Genomic DNA, 22,924 nt, shown 5'->3' on the forward strand with positions numbered 1-22,924 from the left:
AGTCCGACGTCACTGGTGCAAAACATTGTCCTTAAGATGGGTAATGTCGCTAAAACCCCAGAAAGTGATTCAATACATTTCCTTACAGTTCACTTGAAATACCACAAATGATAAGTCACATGACTCAACAGAAACTAAATTGCTAAGAATGTTCATGGGTGATTCTCTGTTTAGAGCAATATTTGATCTTTCTCTTACAATGATTGTTCTCTAAGCAGGCGTCTCAAACTCACGTCCCTCAGGATGATGGTTTGAGGCCCCCGCCTTACAATGAAAGTTAAAGGAACAGTGTGTATATTTTCCCACTCGATGTTGCTGTATTCTATCGTACCACTCAAAATGAATTCTAAAAGCACAACGGAAGAACACAAAATACGGAGACTCAAAGTGACCAAAACGTACCTTATTACTTTTGATAAGAAGATTAATAAGAAAAGGAAAAGGAAAAAAATAATAAAATAAAAAAAGACAAAAAGAAAAGAAAAAAAATGGGCAAAAAAGTCATGTCATGTTTATTTGTATAGCCCTTAATCACAAAGAGTCTCAAAGGTTGCACAGACCACAGATTATTGCAAACTACAGAGTATCATTACACCATATCCTGATCTAAAACCTACATGAGGTCAAAACTCAATAACCTCAACATTAGTAAAATGAAAAAAACCTTAAGAAGGTGTTGTAGAAAATAAACTTGCATTTGTAGAATAGATTAGCATACATTTAGAAAGAAATGTAGAAAGACTTGCTTACAGTTGGGAGAAATGTTGTTTACATCTCAGGAAGGTCTCAGCGGACAAATTAGTATAAACAATCCTCCTTAACGGAGGACAACAGATAACGGCAAAGGGCAAGATGACATAAACTGGCATAAACTTAAAAACACTTCCAAATAAGGACGGAACCCTGGGCATCTACGCCTTCAGGCGTGAAAAGGGACGGACGGGGCCAAACCGGGTACACGTGCTATGTTGAAAACTATAAAGACACACGCATATCTTTGATTCGCTGAGTCTCTTGTTGAAATTGTGTATCAATAAAAAGAACTCCCTCTTATGTCATTTTGATTCCTGCATTTCTTTGAACATGTACGTGACGATTCAACAAATTGGTCTTGTCTTCGACAAAGGGACCGCACATGAGGTAATCCCCCTTCCAGGATGACCAGGTTGCAATAAATGTTGCAATAACAAACAATACAGAGATATTGTCAACCTGAAATAAAGGTCATTCATAAGCTATATAATATAAGCGTGTTTTAAGCCTGGATTTGGACAGTTCCACTGAGGTATGTGTTTACTATTAAGTATGTATTAACCATGGCTGTGACCAGCCCGTTTTTGGGGGTGCTCAAGGTGCTGTTGAGATGGACCCAAAACTGTAGGTGTATTCAGAAGTGCACTGTTCTACAACTGTGACCACAGGCTACTGATTGCAACGCTGAGACTGTGATTCAGGACCTCTAGGCGGGAGCTGGTCGGTCGTCCACGTGCGATCCTCATGTTGCTCATGCATATGCCAGCAAGCTTGCTGAAACATTGGCGGGAGCTGCTCACACTGATGACCCAGAACAGGAGTGGAACTCCCTCAAAACCTGTATTCTGGATGCTAATGATGAGTGCATTCCGAGCCTCACTAAAAAATCTCAGGATTGCATTTCCGAGGAAACTATTTAAATCTTTGGGAATTGTCGCAGAGCTAGGAGAGGAGGGTTAGTGACATCTGTGGGCGTGTCGAGAGCGGCCTTCAAACTGGCAACTCGCGACTAGCCTACGGAGCTAAAGGGGCCTCTGCTCTCCGGGGCCGCCTGCGGTGCCCTGTGGTCCTTTCAGCGGGAGGCAAAGTCCTGTCTGATCAGGCTCGGGTTGGGGCCCGCTGGGCCGAGTACTTTCAGGGGCTGTACGCGGTGGATCCACCTAGCCGAGACACCTTTGCGCAGGGCGACAAGATCCCGGCCGCTGGTCCCCCTCTAGACTGCAATCCACCTTCCCTGGAAGAAACCAGAAAAGCGGTTGAACAACTCAAGGACGGAAAGGCGGCGGAGGTCTGTGGAATCCACGTGGAGATGCTCAAAGCTGGCGGTGACGCCGTCCTCGAGTGGTGGCATGCACTCATTTGTTCCATATGGAACTCAGTGGTCATCCCTATCGACTGGAGAAAGGGCATCATTGTCCCCATCTAGAGGGGAAAGGGTGGTACCCGTGAGTGCAACAACTATCAAGGTATTAAACTCCTCTCGGTGCTAAAATTCATAGAATGGTGCTCTCAGATTGAGGGTTATATTTGAAGTCTAGATTATGCAGAATTACTCCATAGTCAGAGGACACTATTATTCATGACTTGCATATAATATGTGGTAGGATAATGCAGTAACGCTCCATGTAGTAACGACAAAGTCGCAAAATCAAATTAAAAAGCAGTGTTGGGAAATACGCCGTTACATAACAGCGTTATTTTTTTCAAGTGTTTTTTCTACAGTTACAATGCAGTTAATGTTACTGACAATCACAAGCTGTGCGTTACTTTGAATAAAGCAATTTTATGCTCTCCTGTGAGTTGTTTTCTCACGTCTTTTCGGATCATGACACATGTCAAAATAGCGACTACCATATAGCTGGATAGTAATTGCGACTACAGTATTTACTAATGTGCAGAAAGAAAAGGCAAATGAGGGCTGGGTTACAAAAAATATAATATAATTTGAAAGCATTCAATTCGTCTCTATGAGCCGGCTTTTGGAAATGAACGAAGGTAACCGGCTTCCAAACCAATCAACAGCTGGTTCCCACCGAGACACTTTTTTTTTTTAATTTGCTCAGAAAATTTTAAATTCTTTGGCATATGATACAATAGGTTCTTTTTAAAATAACCCAAATGTTACTTTTAATATATATATATATATATATATATATATATATATATATATATATATATATATATATATATATATATTAGTTACTAACTCAGTTAAAATTTGGAGCAAGTAGTAATTATTACTAGTCACTTTTTTAAAGTAACGTTCCCAACACTGTTAATCACACATTGCTTTACTTGTTACCAAGAAAAGCACAGTAACTGCATTTCAGGAACGTGTACATTTTTAACGCGTTTGTGTATCTGGCCCAGGAAAAAGATTCAATTGGGTGCCTTATTTGCTGCTCAAGCTTCCCTCTAAGCTGCGTCAGAACTTCTCAGTGCACGAAAATGAAATACCCGGCATATAAAAATCAGGGCTCTCTTTTCCATCTTATCTTAGAGAAGCGCCTCTTTTGACTTTCATTATTGTTTGCACGGTTATTTTGCGTACCTATGTGACCTTTCCTACCTACGTGACTACATCATTGTTGCCGTGCAGATCTGTGTCCTTTTTAGAGAAGTGGCTTTTTCGGCTCACTAAAGAGACGGCTCTTTAAGGTCCCCCACACGTCTTTTCAGATAGTTTTTGTTGCTTTCATTCATCCATCCATTATCTGCACCGCTTATCCTCAGTAGGGTCGCGGGCTGCTGGAGCCCATTCCAGCTATCTTCGGGCAGTGAGCAGGGAACACCCTGAACTTGTTGCCAGCCAGTCGCAGGGCAAACAGAGACAGACAAGTCACTCGCTTATTCACACCTATGGACAATTTGGACCAGCCAATTAACCTGAAACGCGTGTTTATGTATGTGAGAGGAAACTGGAATGCCCGGAGGAAACCCATGCAAGCACGGGGAGAACATGCAAACTCCACACAGGAAGGTTCAATCTCATGACCTCAGAACTGTGCCGCACACGTGCTAACCACTGCGCTGCCGTGCTGCCCCGCTTTCATCCATACAATTACAATTATAATGTAACATTTTGCACAAAATGTCTTTTAAAGGGGGGAAAATAAAGCCAAAAAGAAAATTAGACAAAAATTAATGGAAAAAAAAGAAACAAAAGGGAAAAAAAGAAAAAGAGAGAAAGTAGAGAAAAAGAAAGAAAAAGAGGAAAAGGGAAGAAAAAAGAGCTAGTGGGGAAGGAAACAAAGTAACAAATAGAAGAAAAAGGTAAACTGAGAACAAAAGATGATGAAAGGCAAGAAAAAAGAAGCGAAAAGTTCAGAAAAAGAGACTAAAGAATAATGACAGAAAAGTGGGTAAAAAAATAAAGCAAGAAAAAAAGCAGGTAAAGCGACACATTTCTTTTATTGTTTTTGCATTACATTTTGTTGTGAAAGGACAGCGGGATTGTGGACGCGTTCTTAAGGATGGGCTGGGCACCCGTATGATGCGGCAGTGAATGCTGTCGGGCCCTGCTGTTGAACAAAAGAGTGTGTTGTGTCACCCTGACCCGAGTGACAAACTTGGGTGCCGAGGGGCCTAACTTGTTTGGGTGTTTGGGCAATTGGGTTGGCCATGGTCCAAAAATGTTTTTGTGTTTTTTTTTGTTATTTATTTCCTTTTTATTTTCTTTGTTATTGTATGTGTGTGTCTTGCTGTCGGTCACCCCTCTTGAGGGATATGACCAAGGTAGATAGATAGATAGATAGATAGATAGATAGCATTACATTTAAATAATTTGCAAATGATTTGAATGATAGTCTTTTTGCCAATGTTGTACTTCCACTAAAAAAGTGTAATTAAATACAGTTCTGTATTGTGCAACCAACTAAACAAGTCCACAAAATGTTAGTACTATAACAAAATATACTTTTTTGAAAAAATAAATCTCATTTAACAGTTGTAAAAACAACACCTTTGAATACATTAGCCTATTCATTAACATTTGTAAAACTAACCATTGTTGCAGGAAAGCCAGCAGAATGTAACTTGATTCAAGTTTTGGCCCTCTGCTAACCATTTGGTTGCCATACTTGGGGTTAATGTTACTCTGCGTTGTTTCAAGCTGCGCTGACAGACTTTGAGTGATTGCTCAGACCCCAGGAAGATTAGAGAGAACATGGCTCCCAAGGTAGCAACAGTTTGCATTGTCCAAACCAGATGACTTTCTCAATTCAACCCCGCCCCGCCTCATGCTTTAACCATCCTCTATCTGGCTGTGAGTCCGGGATTGGCCCATAACCTTCAGGTGCTTCTCCTTAATCCAGTTAGGGTCCGGCAGCCGTTGAAGAAAATCCCCGCAGAGCTGTGTTGCACCGTGGATCTCGTCAAGGCCAGGGGAATGCTGGGACATCTGTAGACCCTCAGGTAGGACATATTCTAGTCATGATCATAATGCCTGCTTCCCTGCTTTAGATTATATCAACATGCTGATCAATTACAATCCTAAATGTAACATTATTGCAAATGGTCAGCCCTTGACCTAATTTCTCCTATGTAAAGCAGTGGTCCTCAACTGATATGACTTGAGGATCCACCATGCCACCCTAATGACAATCCATGACCCACATAAAAAAAAACATTTTAACTTCTCAAATTTATTGAATGAAAGGATTGTGCAGTTTGAACCACGGGTAGTAATATATATTCTCATAAAAAAGACCAGCAAAACCAAAAAGACTTCAAGTACTTTATTTTCAAACTATAAGGCGCACAAGATAGGTATCAAGCCCGCAAGCCACTTCAAGCCCACCGGCCAATTGAATCCGACCTGCGAGAAGAGGCTGAAAGAAGCTCAAGAGAAATAAAAGTCAAAATACGGGTTGCGGTTCAAAATAAAGCCGGCGCTGCCTCCTGCAAAGCAACTGGATCTGTATTTGTTTCCCTCTTCTTTCTTTCTTTCTTTCTTTCTTTCTTTCTTTCTTTCTTTCTTTCTTTCTTTCTTTCTTTCTTTCTTTCTTTCTTTCTTTCTTTCTTTCTTTCTCTATTTTTGTCAACATCTTCCTCTCCTTTTTGTCTGTATTTATATCTCTTTCTACATCTTTTTTTTCTCTCTTCTAAGTCTTTCTCTTTTTCCCTCTCTTTTTTTCTTTCTTGCTGCCTCAACTCTGCCTCTGTCTCTTTTTCTCTTCCTCCCTCTTTCACTTTTCTCTCTTATCTCTCTTTCTCCTCCTCTCTGGTCTTCTTTCTTTTTCCTTCTCCTGTTTTCTCTTCTCTCTTTTTACCTTTCTTCCATTATCCGTCTTTCTTTTTCTGTCTCTCTCTTTTTTTTTAGGTTTGTTTGCTTGTTTCTTTTATTTATTTCTCTCTTTCTTTCTAATCGACTCGTCTGCCCCCTGTGAGTGTTTTTTCTAATATGGCCCCGAGCTAAAACGGGTTGGCCCCACTGACCTACATGTCACGTCCCAGAACAGGAAGCAGACCCAATCGCGTAACGTTACTTAGTTTATTGGGGAGAAGAGAAATGAGTGCACACTCGATCCGGGGATCGTTGGTGGCGGAAGTAGATTGCTCGGTACGAGGAAGTGGTCATAATCAAACAGATCGGGGCGAGAACAAAACACAGGCAAAAACGGAGATTCACAGGGCTTGGCAAAACAAGAGCAAAAAACATAGGCAAAACTGGGATTTACAGGGCTTGGCATATCACAACATAGTATAGCAGGAGTTTCGCAGATGCTCAGACCCCAGGCGACTCACAGACAGCTTTTGAGTAGCCAGGGAGCAATCTGTCAACGCGTTTCAGCTGGTGTCCATAGGCGGGGCCAATTGGGCGCCGTGGCAACCGTGACAGAACCTGGCGCCACCGGGTGGGGACCAATTGGGCGCCATGGCAACCGTGACACTACAATAACAGTCCTTTTGCAAAAGATTATACAGTGCACCTGAAATAAAGTATTCCGTAAAATAATTGTGGCATATAACCGCACTTGACTATAAATTGCATGAAAACTGTAAAAACTAGGATTGCATTAGAAAAAAAGTAATCAAATTAATACAACTGATTTATCCAATCAAAAAATAAACTAACATTATGAAACTTGTTTCCACCACTGAAATATTGATTTATTCATAAATGTTTACCGTAAATGAAAGCATTTGATTGTAATCATGCATTTTAATTTTCTTTCACTTTTTTTACACTATGTAAGTCACACAGGCACACGTGCAGTTGTTTGGTTTTTAAGTGTAGCCTTACAAATCGGGGAATATGGTAAAAATATTCCCTTTATGCTCAATTAGCTGCATTTTTTAATAAATTCCAAAATGCTTTACTTCTGTGGCTTTGTTTTTAATATAATAATTCAATTTGTCATATGTTCTTCGCTGTATCTTTGTTTGGCCACGCTCAACATTTGTAAACAAAGATTTTACGTCTTTTCTTTTTGTGCGAAATGGCGGAAGTCAACCTGTATTTGCAGGGAATTACCACTATCTACTGTTAAGGAGTGTAATTGGCCCTAAGTTATTTTTTACCTTAGGATTATTTGCCAAGGCAAAGGCCTGCAAATCTAGTTAATGAAAGTCATTGCAAGCAGAAAGAGTGGATTAAGATCTCTTTAGCTCCATTGAGACACTCTCTGTTAAGAAAATGACTAATTATCATTCCCATTAGTGAATCTGGACAAAGAGTGTGTGTTTGTGTGCCTTTTGTCAGTGTGTAGTTGCATGTTCTTCGCCAGGATGTTCAACTGGGTGGTGAAAGTGGTGCCCCATCCCCCTGGATCTCCTCAAAAAGATGCAGAAATCCGAACACCCGCCGTGGTAAACACACACACACACACACACACACACTTTCAAAAATTAAATGAATTCAGTCAGTTTATGTTTGGTCAATTGAAAAGTTGAATGCAGATCAAATCTGCTTAATGATAATGGCCTATACCACTTTACAGAACTTATTGATTTAAACCACTATGGGTTTTAACAATACATATTGGAAACAAAAGCTGGTACTCTTTAAGAAACTAGGCAATCAAAGCATTATAGTATGATTAACTACATAATGGGGAAAAAGTTAGCCTCATACCACTATATTTGCTTGAACAAACTGTATATACACCAGGAGAGGCTATAGCTCCTGCCTCTCTACCCTCTGGTTTTTCCTCCTTTCTGTCTTTGTTTGTATCTTACTCTACGACAATCTTTAAAATTACTAATAAACAGTGTTTTGATGTAAATGATGGTGGACAGTGTCCTAAATAGAAATTGCTCTACTATTTCTATTGCAGAACATTTTGGGTGAACCTTCAATGACAAAAACTCCAATTTACGTTCCTGTCAAGGTTCAGTACAGGCTATAGATTCTGACTCTCGTAGCGAAATACTGGTTTTTTGTTTTGTTTTTCGAGAAACTACATGTATACGATATAGAAGATAGTAAAAAATAGCAATGATAATTAGTCCATTTGGATATGGCAGTAGAGGTAACATCTTTAGCCCGAACCAGACTCGGAAGCCAGGTTCTATTGGGCCTAAAATGTCAATCATTATGTTCTGTTTTCTCTCTCACTGCCTTTTTTTCCCCTTACCCATCCACCCATCACTATTCTTTGTTTATTTTTATTTGTGTATTGTGGTGGGGGATGTATTCAATCCCCTTTTACGCAGTATGCTTTGTGAGGCGCTTGGCGGTGCCGAAACCTTTGCACGGATCAACAATTAAGGGTAGATAACTGAAAACCAAAAAAGACAGCAAGAGAAAAGCCAGGCCCTGCCCTCCCACAAAAAAAATATAAATGTGGGGTTTCTTCCGGCTTCTCAAATCAAGTTAATTTTCAGGCTTGGGCTAATCGGGCTCTATTGCCCTAGAGCTGTGTCGAGCTGGGTCGAGCTGGGTTTTTTTTAGGCCTGGTCTTACTTCTAATGTGCAGGTAAGATGCTTTATTAAAAAAATGTGTTTTCATGGGTTAAGTATTCACACAAAAATAGGCTTCTAGTTGAAAACGCGACACAGAAGTTTCGGATGTGTGATTTCTTTCATCAACAAAAAGCACAACTGATTTATGAGTTTGTTGAATGCCACAAATAGGGTCCAAGGTTGCGTCTCATTGAATAATTATCACTCTTTCAACACTTACAGTATTAAAAGTTATGCACACCCAGCACCTAATTACCTTCATGATCCGTCTGTCAGTGCACCAAATTGTCAATTTTTCATTTTTGATGGTCAGCTCATTTTTACCGAGGGGTTTCACTCCCAAATTCAAACAGAATGAAAATTAAAGTAAATCGCAAAGCTTTGCTGGTAAACCAGGTGTGTCAAACTCATTTGAGCTTGGTAGCCACATGATAGAAAAAAAACTCTCATGAAGACTAGTAAATTTAATCAAGAAAAACCGAGGAGGGAAAGAAAGAAAGAGACGGAAAAACAAAAGAAAGGGAGGGATAACGAGGGAAGGTACTGAGATACTGCCTCACCACTGTTGAACCAAACAATAAGTCTGGCTGTGTTATACTTTAAATTGAACATAGGTTTTCATATGGAAAACTTAAAAAAATATCCCTTTGAGACTTTTAATTTAAGGTCTATGAACATGACTTTACTATTGGGAAAACGTGGCTGTTCCAAAAAGACAAAAATAATTTGGGATTACTCTTAAAAGTTAGATTTTGCCAGAACCAGCGGGCTAAAGGACAGCCTCTTCTATCAGGCTCTCAGGACTCTAAACTCTCTCCCTGCCTGACCCATTCCCACCACTATGACTTCTACCAAATGAATGCAAACTGCTCTATTTATATTCCGGCTGTACGTTGCACATTTTTCATTCATAATCTATATATTTTTATATCTTAATATTTCATATGCATACTGTTTTTTTTCTTTTCTTTTCTTTTTAAGAAAAAGACAAAGAAAAACTCGTTGCTCTTTGTTCTTGTTGCTACTTTTTATATGCATTGTGCCTTATCTATTGCATGTTTGCACGCGAGGAAGAGGAAGCAATTTAATCTGTGCTGTATGCACAGCATACTGCATATTTGGCAATACATTTGAAGTTACTACTATCGTTCAGCGGGCCTCATGGTCCGAATGTGGCTCATGGGCCGTAGTTTGGCTGTTTCTGCTCTTAAAAAAATCTCTTTCTGTCACCGCTTAAACAGGAAAGCTTCAAAAGCAGAGATGGTGAGGCTTTTTAATGGTGTGCATTTTTTTGCTTAATGTGAGTAATGATTCTTCTAAACTCATAATTCCAACATAGCCAAAAATCCTCAACTGAAAGGTACAGGCGGTGGATCCGAGGACAGGTAAGCTCTTTTTTTTCTGTCAACGCTTAGTGTGTTTGCACATTGTATGTTTAATGTTTTGCATTTTGCAGTCAAACGCAGTCAGGGGTCTTGGGCTGGCTGTCTAATGGCTTTGCAAGCACCCTGCCCCAACCTGCTGGCTCCCATCATCTCGAGGACAAGGTCGTGCAGTAACATAAAATAAACGCACCCCACCTGCATTTGCTTTTGCGTTTGAATTAGGTGTGGTGATCCTTGGAATTTTGGTATCTGTCCAATCCATATAAATAAATGGTAGTATTGATCAATACCTTTTCGAAACCGATACATTTTGCTTTGGAATGTCATGTTTGAATGTCAAAAACAATTGACCCCTTGAGTTAACTTATAATTACAATAAACACAGCACAAAGATCTTAGGCACTAAAAATATTTTCTTTTTTTCAAAATTTGACCGTATAAAACTAAATATAAATATTTCTATTACAAACACATTCAGAAGTAAAGTTAAGAGAATTGAAACAAAAAAAAGCAGCACTGTAACTACAGTCCAAACATAGCAATGTCAACTTCACACATTGAAAGTTTATAGTTTAGGAGACACTCAAAATAAGAAAAAAAGACATCGATGTCTTGTGAACTTGCAAAACTCAAATAACAAATTACAACCTGTTTTGAAAGCCCTTTCCTGAACCATTTATTTTTATTAAATCTCTTAGGTTGCAAAAAGCAGATCCTCCCTATACAGTGTGGCTATTAAAGAACACCAAGACGATTGGGCGATAGTGATAATAATGTCAACAGTCCATAATAGTCAAAATAACAGAGGAATAATATTCAAAATAATGAACTGTCATCCTATGCAGGTGTTAAAAATTAAAAACAGGTTACAATATTGCACAATAATTAAAGTCAGAAAGTCCAAATAATGTAAACAGCACAATGTAAAGAACCTTTAACACTTTAAAAACAGAATACTTCTACTAAAAAATGTATTCAAAACAAAAGTCAGGAGAGTCAAATCCCCCAAAAAGCATTAATGTAACAAAAATACAAATAATAAATAACAATGACAACAAGTCATTTAAAATACCTTTCATTACACAACATTTTAAATATAAAGTCAGTAGTGCAAATAAAGTGTAAATGCAATGGGATCCAATTTGAAAGTTATAATGTATTTACAGTATAATCTTTAACCCACTAACAATATTATTATTGTGATAGTTAAAATGGGAAGAGCGTATTGATCCCAGGGAAATGGTATCAATCCAATCCAAGTACTTGCCCAATGTTAATAACATGTACCCACACTTGGTTTGAAAAGTAAAACTTTTCTACCCGTTTATAACAAGTTTTCCTTTTTTTGTTGCAGCAGTCTGGGGATAAAGAAAGGTAAATAAAGTGTTTCTTGATTATTGTCTGTCACGTCAACATACACAAACGCGCCTGGTCCTCCCTTGACAGAGTCCTGCCCTACTATCTTAGAACCACCTGCTTAGTAGGAAGCGAGTCTCTCATTGCTTCATGTTTCTTAGGTCGGGAATGGCGGGATGGGTCAGTCAGAGTCTCATCAAGATGCTGCCGCAACCTGATGAAAAGTACCGAGAAGTCAGTGATGGCAAGCAGGAGGAGCACACAGAGGTAGATTGATGTCATTATGCACTTGGTTTTTATTTCATGAGTTGTTTAAGAGCTAATAGGTCAAATACTTCTCTCGCCAGTTTGAAACGTTTGAGGGTGAATATCAAACTTTAATGCCATATACTGTAATTCCGGAATACGGAACACACCTGATCAAAAGCCACGTGTGCATATTTAAGGAAGAAACGCAACTTTGTTTTTGTACAAGCCGCACCAATTTTAAGATGGAGGCGTAAACAGAAAAAAAAAATAAAAATAAAAAATAAACACATTAATGTCCATTTTTGTTACAACATATAGAATGGAATAGAATAGAATATAAAAGAATAGAATAGAATATACTTTATTATCATTGTTACAAAATGAGTTGAACATTGGACGTGGCACTCCAGTTACACATATAGACTGTATAAGATAAAAGATAAAGAAAGATAAAAATAATTACTAATTATTATGTAACTTTAGTCATAAAACTAATTTAAAAAGGGAAAAATACAGCAAAAAAGGAAAAAAGACAAGAAAATTTAAGAATGAAGAAAAACAAAATAAATCAAGAAAAAAACAAAAAGAAGTTAGGGGAAAGGAAAAAAAACCAAAAGAAATAAGAAAAAGGAAATAGCTAAAAAAAAGGAAACTAAGCAAAGGAGTAAATAGAGAACAAAATAAGAAAAAAAAAGCGACAGGAAAAAAATATTAAAAAGCTAGGAAAAATGATTTAAAAAAGGAAAACGGAGAGCAAAAGAACTCTGGAAACATAAATTAAAATATATATATTTAAAAAAAAAAAAAGATATATTACCAAAACATTTAACCTTCTAAATACTCAACAGCTTTAACAAACAGAAGACACTGGAGAACACCCTTGATCAGGATGACGTTATCTGAGGTGCAAAAGAGAAATGCAAAAAAAGCATTTGAGTATCACATTCTACCATATGCATTGCATCACTACGTCCTTTTGCTATTTTTACATACTCAAGCAGGGGTGGCGAACACGTTTGACACAAAGAGCCTAAATTTCTAATTGTGAGAGTCAAAGAGCCACACCACGCACTGACGTGCCATGACACACAGACACACACAAACACACACAATTAAAAACATATTACATCCCATAACACACTCGTCTCCTTACAATACAAGTATTATTCTTGTGTTGATTTCAAGGAAAGCGTCCACCCTCAATAGACACACAAAAAAAAAAACCTATTCATAAAACAAGGCAAAGAGCCACAGTATATAGAAAATCTGATGAGGCAAAGAGCCGCGTTCTTATTGGCCAAGAGCTGCATGCAGCTCTAGAGCCACATGTTCGCCACCCTTGCACTAAAGGCTCTTTGTTTCATATATTTTTGTATTTCATACTTTTTGTATATTTAAACCATTTATGTATTTAAATTATTAAATAACTAGATGGATAAATGAATAAAATGATTCCATCAAAAAACAGGAATATGATTTTAAAAATACATATCTAGAAAAATAAATAAAAAAGAAAACCTACTTAACAAGAAACTATCCGACAATTCAGTATAAAAAAGTTCCTAACCTAGCTCACAATTGTCATCTGGTGGTTGTTTGGGTGACTAGTCGAATCTAGATAAAAGAAACAAAATGAATAAAAGATGTGCCTTAGAGGAGAGAGACAAATGCATACTTACGTGGAGGGAATTTAAGTAACAAGTTAATGTAGCCTAACAAGAATAGACTTTCTTCTTCACAAATCTACTCAAGTCAAAATTATGTAAAATAAAAAAAATACAACTAGAAGTTCAAAATTCCCAAAACGTACTCAAGTAAATGTAACTTGTTACTACCCACCTCTGGAATGCACTTTTATTACGATAAAAAACATACAGTTGGAATCTTTTGTGTGTCTTACAGGTGTATGACGTCGCAACGATGCCAGGTACATTTTGTGTTTTGTGTGTGGGAGGTCTTCATCTTTACAATGTTCTAGTTAGTTATCAATGTTATCTATTGCTCAACTTAAATGTTAAAGGAACAGTGTGCATTAATTAATGCCCCCTATGGTAAAAACTGAAAAACAAAACATAAAATAAATATTTTGAAAAATAAGCAAAAATACAAGAATATCATATAAACGTGCATTTATTTAAAATACTCATTGGTCGAGAAATTTGAGACCATAATCGGATTTTTGTGAGTGCTTACATATTCCGAATTTTGGCTATATTTTTATGACAATCTGATTATTAGCTGCATGCAAACATCCTCACTGTATTTTGTCTAAGGTACATTGGGTATTATGTAGCGGCCCCGAGCGGTAAAAAAAATCTCTCTCATTATAAAAACAATTTGGATTTGAATCATAATCAAACATACATGAACTATCATACAAACGTGCATTTTTTTAAATACTCGTAGGTCAAGAAATTTGTATTTATTTTACATAACATGAGCCCCTCCTAGAATAGAATAGAATTGAATAGAATATACCTTTATTGTCATCGTTACAAAATGGGTTAACATATTGTGACAACAAAATTGGGCATGACACTCCAGGATCACACATTCACAGTCAGGTGAAAAACCCAAGAAGATAAAGGAACAGAGAAGATAAGGTTATGAAACAAGGAGGATTAGGTCATAGTTATAATTTACACAAAATGTACACAAGAAATGTCGGCATGTAGGATGTTACATACAGTTTGGTATCGTAAGGGTTTGTGCAATATGCATTTGTTGCAAAATTAGTGCGAGAAATGCAAAAATAGTCATCTAGTGCCAAAAAGATAGTCAACATTGTGCAAGGTGAGCAGTAAACATAGTGCAGTCAACAGTGTGCAAGAAACATAGACATGAGTACCATTTACGTTCGTATGAGGTAGTGTTGCAAGAGTTTTTCAGTTTCAGTGTGTGTTTAGGGTGGAATGGCTCTGGGGAAGAAATGGCTCTGGGGAAGAAACTGTCTCTGAGTCTGTTTTTGTTTTGTGTGACCTGTAGCGCTTGCCGGAAGGCAGCAGGTCGAAGAGGTGGTGGCCGGGGTGAAAAAAGTCCTTGATGATGTTTTCTGCTCTGCTGAGGTAGCGAGAGCAGGCAATGTCCTTCAGACTGGGCAGAGAGCAACCGACGATTTTCTGGGCTGTTTTGATGACCCTCTGGAGCGTTTTCCTATTTGCTGCTGTGCATCCAGCATACCACACCGTAATGCGTATGTTAGAAAGCTCTCCACTGTGGCTTCGTAAAAGGACACCTGCAGCTGCTGTTTTAGATGATTTTTCCTGAGCACTCTCAGAAAATGTAGTCGCTGCTGGGCCTTCCCTACCATCGCTCTGGTGTTTGCAGACCAGGAGAGGTCGTCGGAGATGTGCACACCCAGAAATTTAAAAGAGTGGACTCTCTCTACACAGTCTCTTTTTATGATGAGTGGTGCTGGATTCCTGCCATTCCTTCTGAAGTCCAGTATCAGTTCTTTTGTTTTTGTGGTGTTTAGTATGAGGTGGTTTTCCGAACACCATGTTGACAGTGACTCCACCTCATCCCTGCACGCCGCCTCGTCCCCTTCAGAGATGAGGCAGATCAAGGTGGTATCGTCGGTGAACTTAATGATTGTGTTTGTGGGGTGGGTCGGTGAGCAGTCGGAAGTGTAGAGGGTAAAAAGCAGGGGGCTCAGTGCACAACCTTGGGGGGAGCCAGTGTTCAGTGTTAGGGTGGGAGAGACGTGGTTACCGAGTTTCACGGACTGTGGGCGGTTTGAGAGAGAGTCCATTATCCAGTGGCAGATGGAGGGAGAGAGTCCTAGGTGTGTGAGTTTCTCCACCAGGATTTCCGGGATAATGGTGTTGAAAGCTAAGCTGAAGTCCAGAAAGAGCATTCTGACGTAGCTTCCCCGGTGGTCCAGGTGTTTCAGCACGGTGTGAAGTGCTGTGTTTATGCCGTCGTCAGTGGAGCGGTTTGCCCTGTAGGCAAACTGGTGGGGGTCCAGTGTGAGTAGCAGGGAGTTTTTGATGTACTGGGACACTAACCTCTCGAAGCACTTCATGACCACAGGCGTAAGAGCGACAGGCCTGTAGTCGTTGAGGCTGTCTACTGCTGACTTTTTGGGGATGGGAATGATGATGGGACGGTTGCCTGTGACAAGGACCGGTTGAAGACGGTGGTGAAGACCCCGGACAGCGGATCGGAACAGTCCCTGCGTACCGTCCCTGGTACTCCATCCGGGCCAGCTGCCTGGGGTTTATAGTTTTCAGCGCACGCCTAACTTCATGCTCCTGAAATGTGAGTGTGTTGTTGGTGGGTGTGATGTGGCTGTTTGTGGCCTTTCAGCTTCAAAGCGAGCAAAGAACTGATTAAGGTCCGCAGCTAGTGAAGCATCAGCCTCAGCAGTTGCCAGGTTGTGGCCTCTGAAGTTAGTGATGTGTTGAAGACCCTGCCACATCCTCCTCGGGTCATTTCCTGCGAAGAGGTACTCGATCCTCCTCGCGTAGGCTGCCATTGCTTTCCAAATGCCTCTCTTCAGGTCAGCCCTGGCCACACTGTAAAGAGCCTTGTCTCCAGACCTGAAGGCGGTGTTTGAGGAGGGTGCGCACCTCGCTGGACATCCAGGGTTTTTGGTTTGGGTAGACCTTGATTTTTTTATTTACTGTGACTTCATCCGTGCAGTATCGAATGTAGGATAAAACAGTGTCAGTGAATTTCTGGAGGTCATGGTGTTCAAATACCTCCCAGCAAGTTTGATCAAAACAGCCCTGCAGCTGAGAGAGGGCTCCCCCAGGCCACGTTTGTGTTGTCCACGTTACAGGCTTTGTTTTTCTCCGGATGGGGGTGGATAAGTGGGTGAGGGACAGACATAGGTGATCGGAATTGGCTAGGTGGGGAGGGAGCAAGCTTTATATGCGTTTTTGATGTTGCTGTATACGCGGTCCAAAGTTTTTTCCCCCCTTGTTGCACAGTTCACATGTTGAAAGAATTTTGTCAGTACAGTCCTTAAACATGCCTTATTAAAGTCGCCAGCGATAATGAAAGCTCCGTCGGGGTGTGCAAGCTGTTGTTTGTTGATGGCAGCGAGCAGGAGGTTTAGCGCTGTACTAGCGTTAGCATCCGGAGGGATGTAAACCGCTATCACAATGAGCACAGTTAGCTCTCTCGGTAGTTAGAATGGTCTACACGATACTGCTAGAAACTATATCGGGGGAGCAGTGTGTATCGATGATTCTGCTGTTATTGCACCACGCGTTATGCACGTAAACGCATAGTCCCCCACCTCTTTTTTACCGGAGTCTTTGTTGCAGTCGTGTCGGTGTAGCGTGCGTCCTGCTAGCTGGACTGCAGCGTAGGGGATCCGCGGGTCAAGCCAAGATTCCGTGATCACAAAAATACTGCAATTCCGTACGAAGCTGTTGGTAGCTATCCGCAGCTGAAGTTCACTGATTTTGTGAACGATAGATCTGGCATTGGTCAGGAAAATACTCGGAAGCGCTTGTTGGTGTGGTCGCCTTCTTAGCTTCTCCGCTAGGCCACCCCTACGTTCCCACCGCCGTCTCCATCGCTTATTGGGCTGGCAGATCACCCAGGGAGATCCCGGTGGTCTTCGTATGTCTTTTAGGATGTTGTTGTTGGTGTTGTAGTCGTGAAATGAGCCGACGTCTAATCTTAGACCCAGGTTGATAAGTTCCTGGCGACTTAAGGTGATTGTTGCAGAGCAAGTATTTATCAAAGAAAATATGAGAGATAAAAGAACACTAAAAGTAAAAATATTTCCTGGAGAGACACCGCGCCACCATCCTAAAGGTAGCTGACATAATTGTCTGCCAACTTGAGCTTCGGATACCCAAAATCCTTGTTTTTTTTCATTTATGTATCTGTTTTCATTTGAATTATTTTACATTTAAAACTCTGGTATGTAAATTAATGTTTTAATTTCATGCGCTTTATAATCCAGTGCAACCTGGACAGTGTCTTGCAAGTATTGCCCCACCAAGAACTTTTCGACATATTGCCATATTTCAGGCTTCAGACTTGTCGATGTGAGATACAATTGTGAAAATAAACCAAACTTAATTAACACATTATATTGTGCTAACATGTTAACGGATGAAAAGTAGGCATTGCAAGAATGTTGGCCCCTTTAAGTTAATACTTACAACACAGCTCAAGTTCGTTAAGGTTTGATGATCGTTTGTGCACACAGCATTTTTTAGATCTTTGCAGAAATGCCCTAAAGCAGGCTTGCGAGCCATGTACAAGCCTTAGTCTATAGCTCTTTTCGTGAGCTCATATAGCTCGGTGATAAAATGCTATTTGTACAAGTTCCGCCGTGGCCTTTCAATTCCGGCATGCACAGTGTTGGATTTGATGCATGCCTAACCAAAGCTACTCTAATAAAGCATACTGTTCAGTCCAATATATAAAGGGCACAGTTTTACCTACAGTTTACAGACAAAGTTTACAAAGTGTCACACCAACAGAACCTGTTTTGGCTGTATGTCACCAACTAAATATATTGAAGCTCTTATAAGATAATATGTATTTACTGTTGATACAGTTTATAATAAAAATCCACTCAACAAACTACCCATAAATGCTAACCAAGCACACAGAACAATTTAAATGGGTGAGTGGTAGGGGTGGTCAGAGCTTTGCAACACAGCAGGCTCCCCTCTCTCTCTCACATGCGCCCACTGCGATGAATGGGAAAAACTCCATGAACTTTTCGTTCACAGTTTTTTGGACATATTTACAAAAGAACTCTGCTTTCACCTTGTTTTGAAACCATCATTTGCGACAAAAAATTATGGTCAAAATTAGCCTCAATGATCTTCAGTAACTGTGGGAGGGAGACCCATTTAAAGTGGTATATTTTTCTGATATGGGACTCTACCATGTTTAACTTTGACTTTAACTTGAATTTGATAAAATCTTTTAACGTAACACAAAGAAATTAAAGGCGCAGACAAATTTGTTACTGTCAGGAGAGCAGGTTTAGCGGTTTTTCAGAATTTTGTCTTAAAATATATGGTATGGTCTCTTTAAAAAAACAACAACCAAAAAATCAAAATATTTGGCTTTTTATGGCACTATGGGTCAAAAAAGGTCAAATCTCTGCTCTAGGGATTAAGGTCTGGACTAACCTTTATTTTGTTAAATTTGACCTATTCCCATGTAGATTTTTTCTTTATATTTTCGGGTGGTTGTCCTGTTGAAAGATGAACTTGGACCCCATTCTCAGGTCTCTTGCAGACTCCCAACGTTTTCTGCCAGAATTGCCCTGTATTTGGCTCCATCCATCTTCCCATCAACTCTAACTATCTTTCCAGTCCCTGCTGAAGAAAAGCAACGCCAGAGCATTATGCTGCCAGCACATGTTTTTCATTGGGGATGGTATTTTCAGGGTGATGTAAAGTGAAATGAAATGAAATGATCTGCATTTATATAGCGCTTTTCAAGTCAATGACTTCACAAAACGCTTTACAATGTGCTCCACATTTCCCAATAGCGGCCTTGTATTGCAGCCATGTAAGACGCTAACCTGCTTATTGGGGGTATTAGGGGTTCAGTGTCTTACCCAAGGACACTTCGACATGTAAGACGGACGAGCTGGGAATCGAACTGGATCCCTTGATCCCAAGACGAGCGCTCTACCTCCTGAGCTACTGCCGCCCCCAAAAATACAGTAAAGTAACTCTTACGCCAAATGTAACACTTGGCATTCCGCCCACAAAGTTCATTTCCGGTCTCATCTGACCAGAGCAACCTGGTTCCACATGTTATATGTGTCTCCTATATTGCAAAATCCCCTTTTCTGCTTCAAACCCGCCTGTTGTGTTCTTTGGTCTTCATAATGCTGTCTATTCTCCAGTGTCTGCTTTCAAAGAGCTAAGAGCCCATCACAGAGCACATGCATTTAAAACGAGTCTAAATTAAATTCTTAGTCATTTAAGTCGTCATTGGATCATGCAAATGTCATCAGGGAACTTCTGGAGTCAGTTTGCCGAACTTAAAGAACAGGAGGCGAATATTTTTGCAACTACTTTTACGTTTTCTCGTTGTAAATATAATATGAGAATGACTTGTTTCCATTTCACAACTGTGTCTCACATGTTGTTGATAATCAGTAAGCGTCCTATAGTCCAGAAAATACGGTAATTGTACAGTATTGGCGTGTGCAGATTACGATCCGCTCCCACACATCCCAGTGGTGGAAATGGAATCTGAAGACGAGGCAGAAGAGGAGGACGGTCAGTTGACGTTTCCTCCAAAGTGAGCATAAATTATCTCCAAGTATCCATCTTGACAATTGGTTGCATCACAAACATGGTGATAATTTTGTTTGTGGGCTTCAGTGTAGTGACGTGGATCAGGCAGAAGATCCCTCAACCGGTTCTCATCCCTGCTAGTTCCATACCCAGGGAGCCGCAAGCCAGGAAGAGTCCCTGCTCCTCAGTGGAGAAAAGTATATATTTTTGCTTCCTTGGTGGGAAGATTCACCACTTGAAAATATTTGTCCATAAATTATATCAAAACTTGTTTTTTTTGCAGTTCTTTCTCCACCTCCCGAATCCCTCAGTGGAATCTCGCTGGACACAGACAGTAAAGCATCAGCGTAGGTTGACCTGCTGTATATTTCATTTACCGTATTTTCCGCACTATAAGGCGCACCGGGTTATAAGGCGCACCCCCAAAAAATAGTTTTTGGTCCTATATCTTCCATACATAAGGCGCACCGGATTATAAGGCGCTACAATGGGAACCTCGACAAAACAGTCAGATAGTTCAGTCAAACTTATTACCCCCTTAACATTCCGAAAGCTTGCAAAGAAGCAAATACGTGTCGTAGACACGTGCGGATGCGGTGTCCGTACGATGTCACTTAAATGCCTAGTTCCAAATATCATTCGGAAGGTTAAAGTCTTGGGATTCAAGAAATGCTAACCATTTAGTTTCTATTTTCTTTTTCGCTCGCAACTTTACTGTGCATATGACTATAAACACTTGGAATTGAGTTTAATTTAAAAATAGACCCATCACAGAAACATCGATATCACTCTGAAACAAGATACTGGGAAAATATATACCCGGAGTAGCTCACCGAAGTCGTTGCGTTCAATAATAATGTGCAACCATGGTCCTCTTATATCCGTGAGTGTAGTAAATCCAGGAGAGTAAAATATTTACAAATACAGATTGGTAAAACATGTTTCCTCAATGCCGTAGACCACCAACCTTGCTATTTACATTCACTTTTTCGGCCAATTGTAGGCTTTGTTTTGCCCCTTTAGCCTATGCGAGCCTGTAAATGATAAAAAGGATCCGCTCCCTTTACCTCCGAATAACTTTAGCCAATAGTGATCGATTCATCTGATTATTGACACATGTTTTTCGGCCAATTGTAGGCTTTGTTTTGCCCGTTTAGCCTATGCGAGCCTGCAAATGATAAAAAGGATCCGCCCCCTTTACCTCCAAATAAGTTTAGCCAATAGTGATCAATTCAAATGATGATTGACACATTGGTTAGCCAATGAAACGCCGGTACATAAATCCCAGCATACACCGCGGACTACTTCGCGTTCGGGGGAAAATCTAGTCGGCGGCTGCTTGCATTAGTTGCAAGACTTTGCGACTTAATATTGATCCATATATAAGGCGCACTGTATTATAAGGCGCTTAGTCAGCTTTTGAAAAAAATTAAGACTTTTAGGTGCACCTTATAGTGCGGAAAATACGGTAATCTCTTCAGGCTTTTTTTTTTTTTACTCAGGATCCTCGTATGATTTTCCCCTTTTAAATATGTTGTTTACTAGGCTTAGGGAGTAACGAAATTAATGTAACGGTGTTACATAATCAGGATGTCAAAAAAGTACCGTATTTTCCGCACTATAAGGCGCACTGTGTTATAAGGCGCACCTTCAATGAATGATATATTTTAAAACTTTTTCCATACATAAGGCGCACCGCATTATAAGGCGCTATGAGTGCATGCTGGTTTAAGATCAGGTAATTGTGCAATTTTGTAATTGTAATACTGTGCAGTCCTTCGAGACATTTTTGTGATTAAGGGCTATATAAATAAATGTGACTTGACTTGACTTGGCTACAGTAGAGGATGTAGTTACGTTATGCAACCGTTAGATGGTGCCGCGCTAAAGGGAATGTCAACAAAACAGTCAGATAGGTGTCAAATTTTATTAATAGATAACAAACAATCTTTCCACAACTCCATTCACTCCCAAAATGAATAAACAGTTGTTTTATTATTTTCTCTGAGGTAAAGCATTTTCGTGACACATCTTTAACATCTTTGAACAACAGCAAGGCAACATTTTACTTTTCCTCCATTTAGTCAACACGCAAAAAAACGTCTGATACTGTTATGGTAAATTAAACATTCTCTCTCTATCTATCTATCTATCTATCTATCTATCTATCTATCTATCTATCTATCTATCTATCTATCTATCTATCTATCTATCTATCTATCTATCTATCTATCTATCTATCTATCTATCTATCTATCTATCTATATGGTCTTATTTACACACAGCACACGGGTAAATCCAAAAGTAATCGAGTTACATCACTTTAATATTATAGTATTTGGATTACCTTTCTGATTACATTTTCAACAGGTAATCCGTTTTATTTTTACCTGCAAAAACATGTTTATTTTGTTTTATCTATTTCAAGTAACTTTTCTTTATTACACACATCGTTTCCGTTGTTACCTAAGGTATTTTTCTTCCAAATGGTCATCAAGTTGCACTTTTCTAATTTATGCTAGACATTTTCTCATTTCTACACTGCAAAAAAAGTAATTGCCTCATAGGCAGAACATTTTGCTCAAGCTTTATTTTCCTTTTTTTAAATGTTTTAACTTTTTTTTTTAGTAAACGCATACTGATTATTTAAATGAGGATGCTTGTCTCATACGTGATATTTATTTTTAATGTAAGAATGAAATCTTTTTTTTAAACTGAAACTACATCAAAGGAACACTGTGTATGATTTAGCGTGTTCTAGGAGCAAAAATACATAATTTATTTGAAAAACACGGCAATGATTTGAATATAAGTGAAATGACATATAAATGTGCATTTTTTGAATATTCATGGGTTTACAAGTTTGCATTTATTTGAAATAACATAAGCCTCACCTAGAGGGAGTTGACATCTTGTCGCTATGTGTACCACCAAATAACAAAAACTTTGTGAAAGGCTTAGTAAACAATGAGAAGAAAGTATGTGAGGTGTTGTCACTTTGAGTCTCCCTAAGTTTGCATTCCTCCTTTTGCTTTCTC

General features: G+C 39.4%; 1 protein-coding gene across 2 annotated transcripts in view; it reads left to right on the plus strand.

Annotated features, from left to right (window-relative positions):
* Window positions 1-5,024: 5,024 nt before the first annotated feature.
* Window positions 5,025-22,924, plus strand: part of LOC148363440 (uncharacterized) — a 55,394-nt gene continuing 37,494 nt past the window's right edge. Inside the window, exons 1-11 of one of the 2 annotated variants that reach the window (XM_088341102.1) lie at window positions 5,025-5,166; window positions 7,457-7,563; window positions 9,901-9,922; window positions 9,999-10,044; window positions 10,116-10,206; window positions 11,399-11,418; window positions 11,562-11,667; window positions 13,552-13,576; window positions 19,800-19,890; window positions 19,974-20,083; window positions 20,170-20,233. In XM_088341102.1, coding sequence (XP_088197228.1) covers window positions 7,468-7,563; window positions 9,901-9,922; window positions 9,999-10,044; window positions 10,116-10,206; window positions 11,399-11,418; window positions 11,562-11,667; window positions 13,552-13,576; window positions 19,800-19,890; window positions 19,974-20,083; window positions 20,170-20,233 — 671 coding nt within the window. In that variant the 5' untranslated portion in view covers window positions 5,025-5,166; window positions 7,457-7,467. The remainder of the gene's footprint in view (window positions 5,167-7,456; window positions 7,564-9,900; window positions 9,923-9,998; window positions 10,045-10,115; window positions 10,207-11,398; window positions 11,419-11,561; window positions 11,668-13,551; window positions 13,577-19,799; window positions 19,891-19,973; window positions 20,084-20,169; window positions 20,234-22,924) is intronic. The other variant, XM_088341100.1, reaches the window with a different exon arrangement.

This window comes from Urocampus carinirostris, chromosome 7 (genome assembly GCF_059441175.1).
Source record: "Urocampus carinirostris isolate Australia breed hairy pipefish chromosome 7, RoL_Ucar_1.0, whole genome shotgun sequence".
Classification (NCBI taxonomy): Eukaryota; Metazoa; Chordata; class Actinopteri; order Syngnathiformes; family Syngnathidae; genus Urocampus; species Urocampus carinirostris.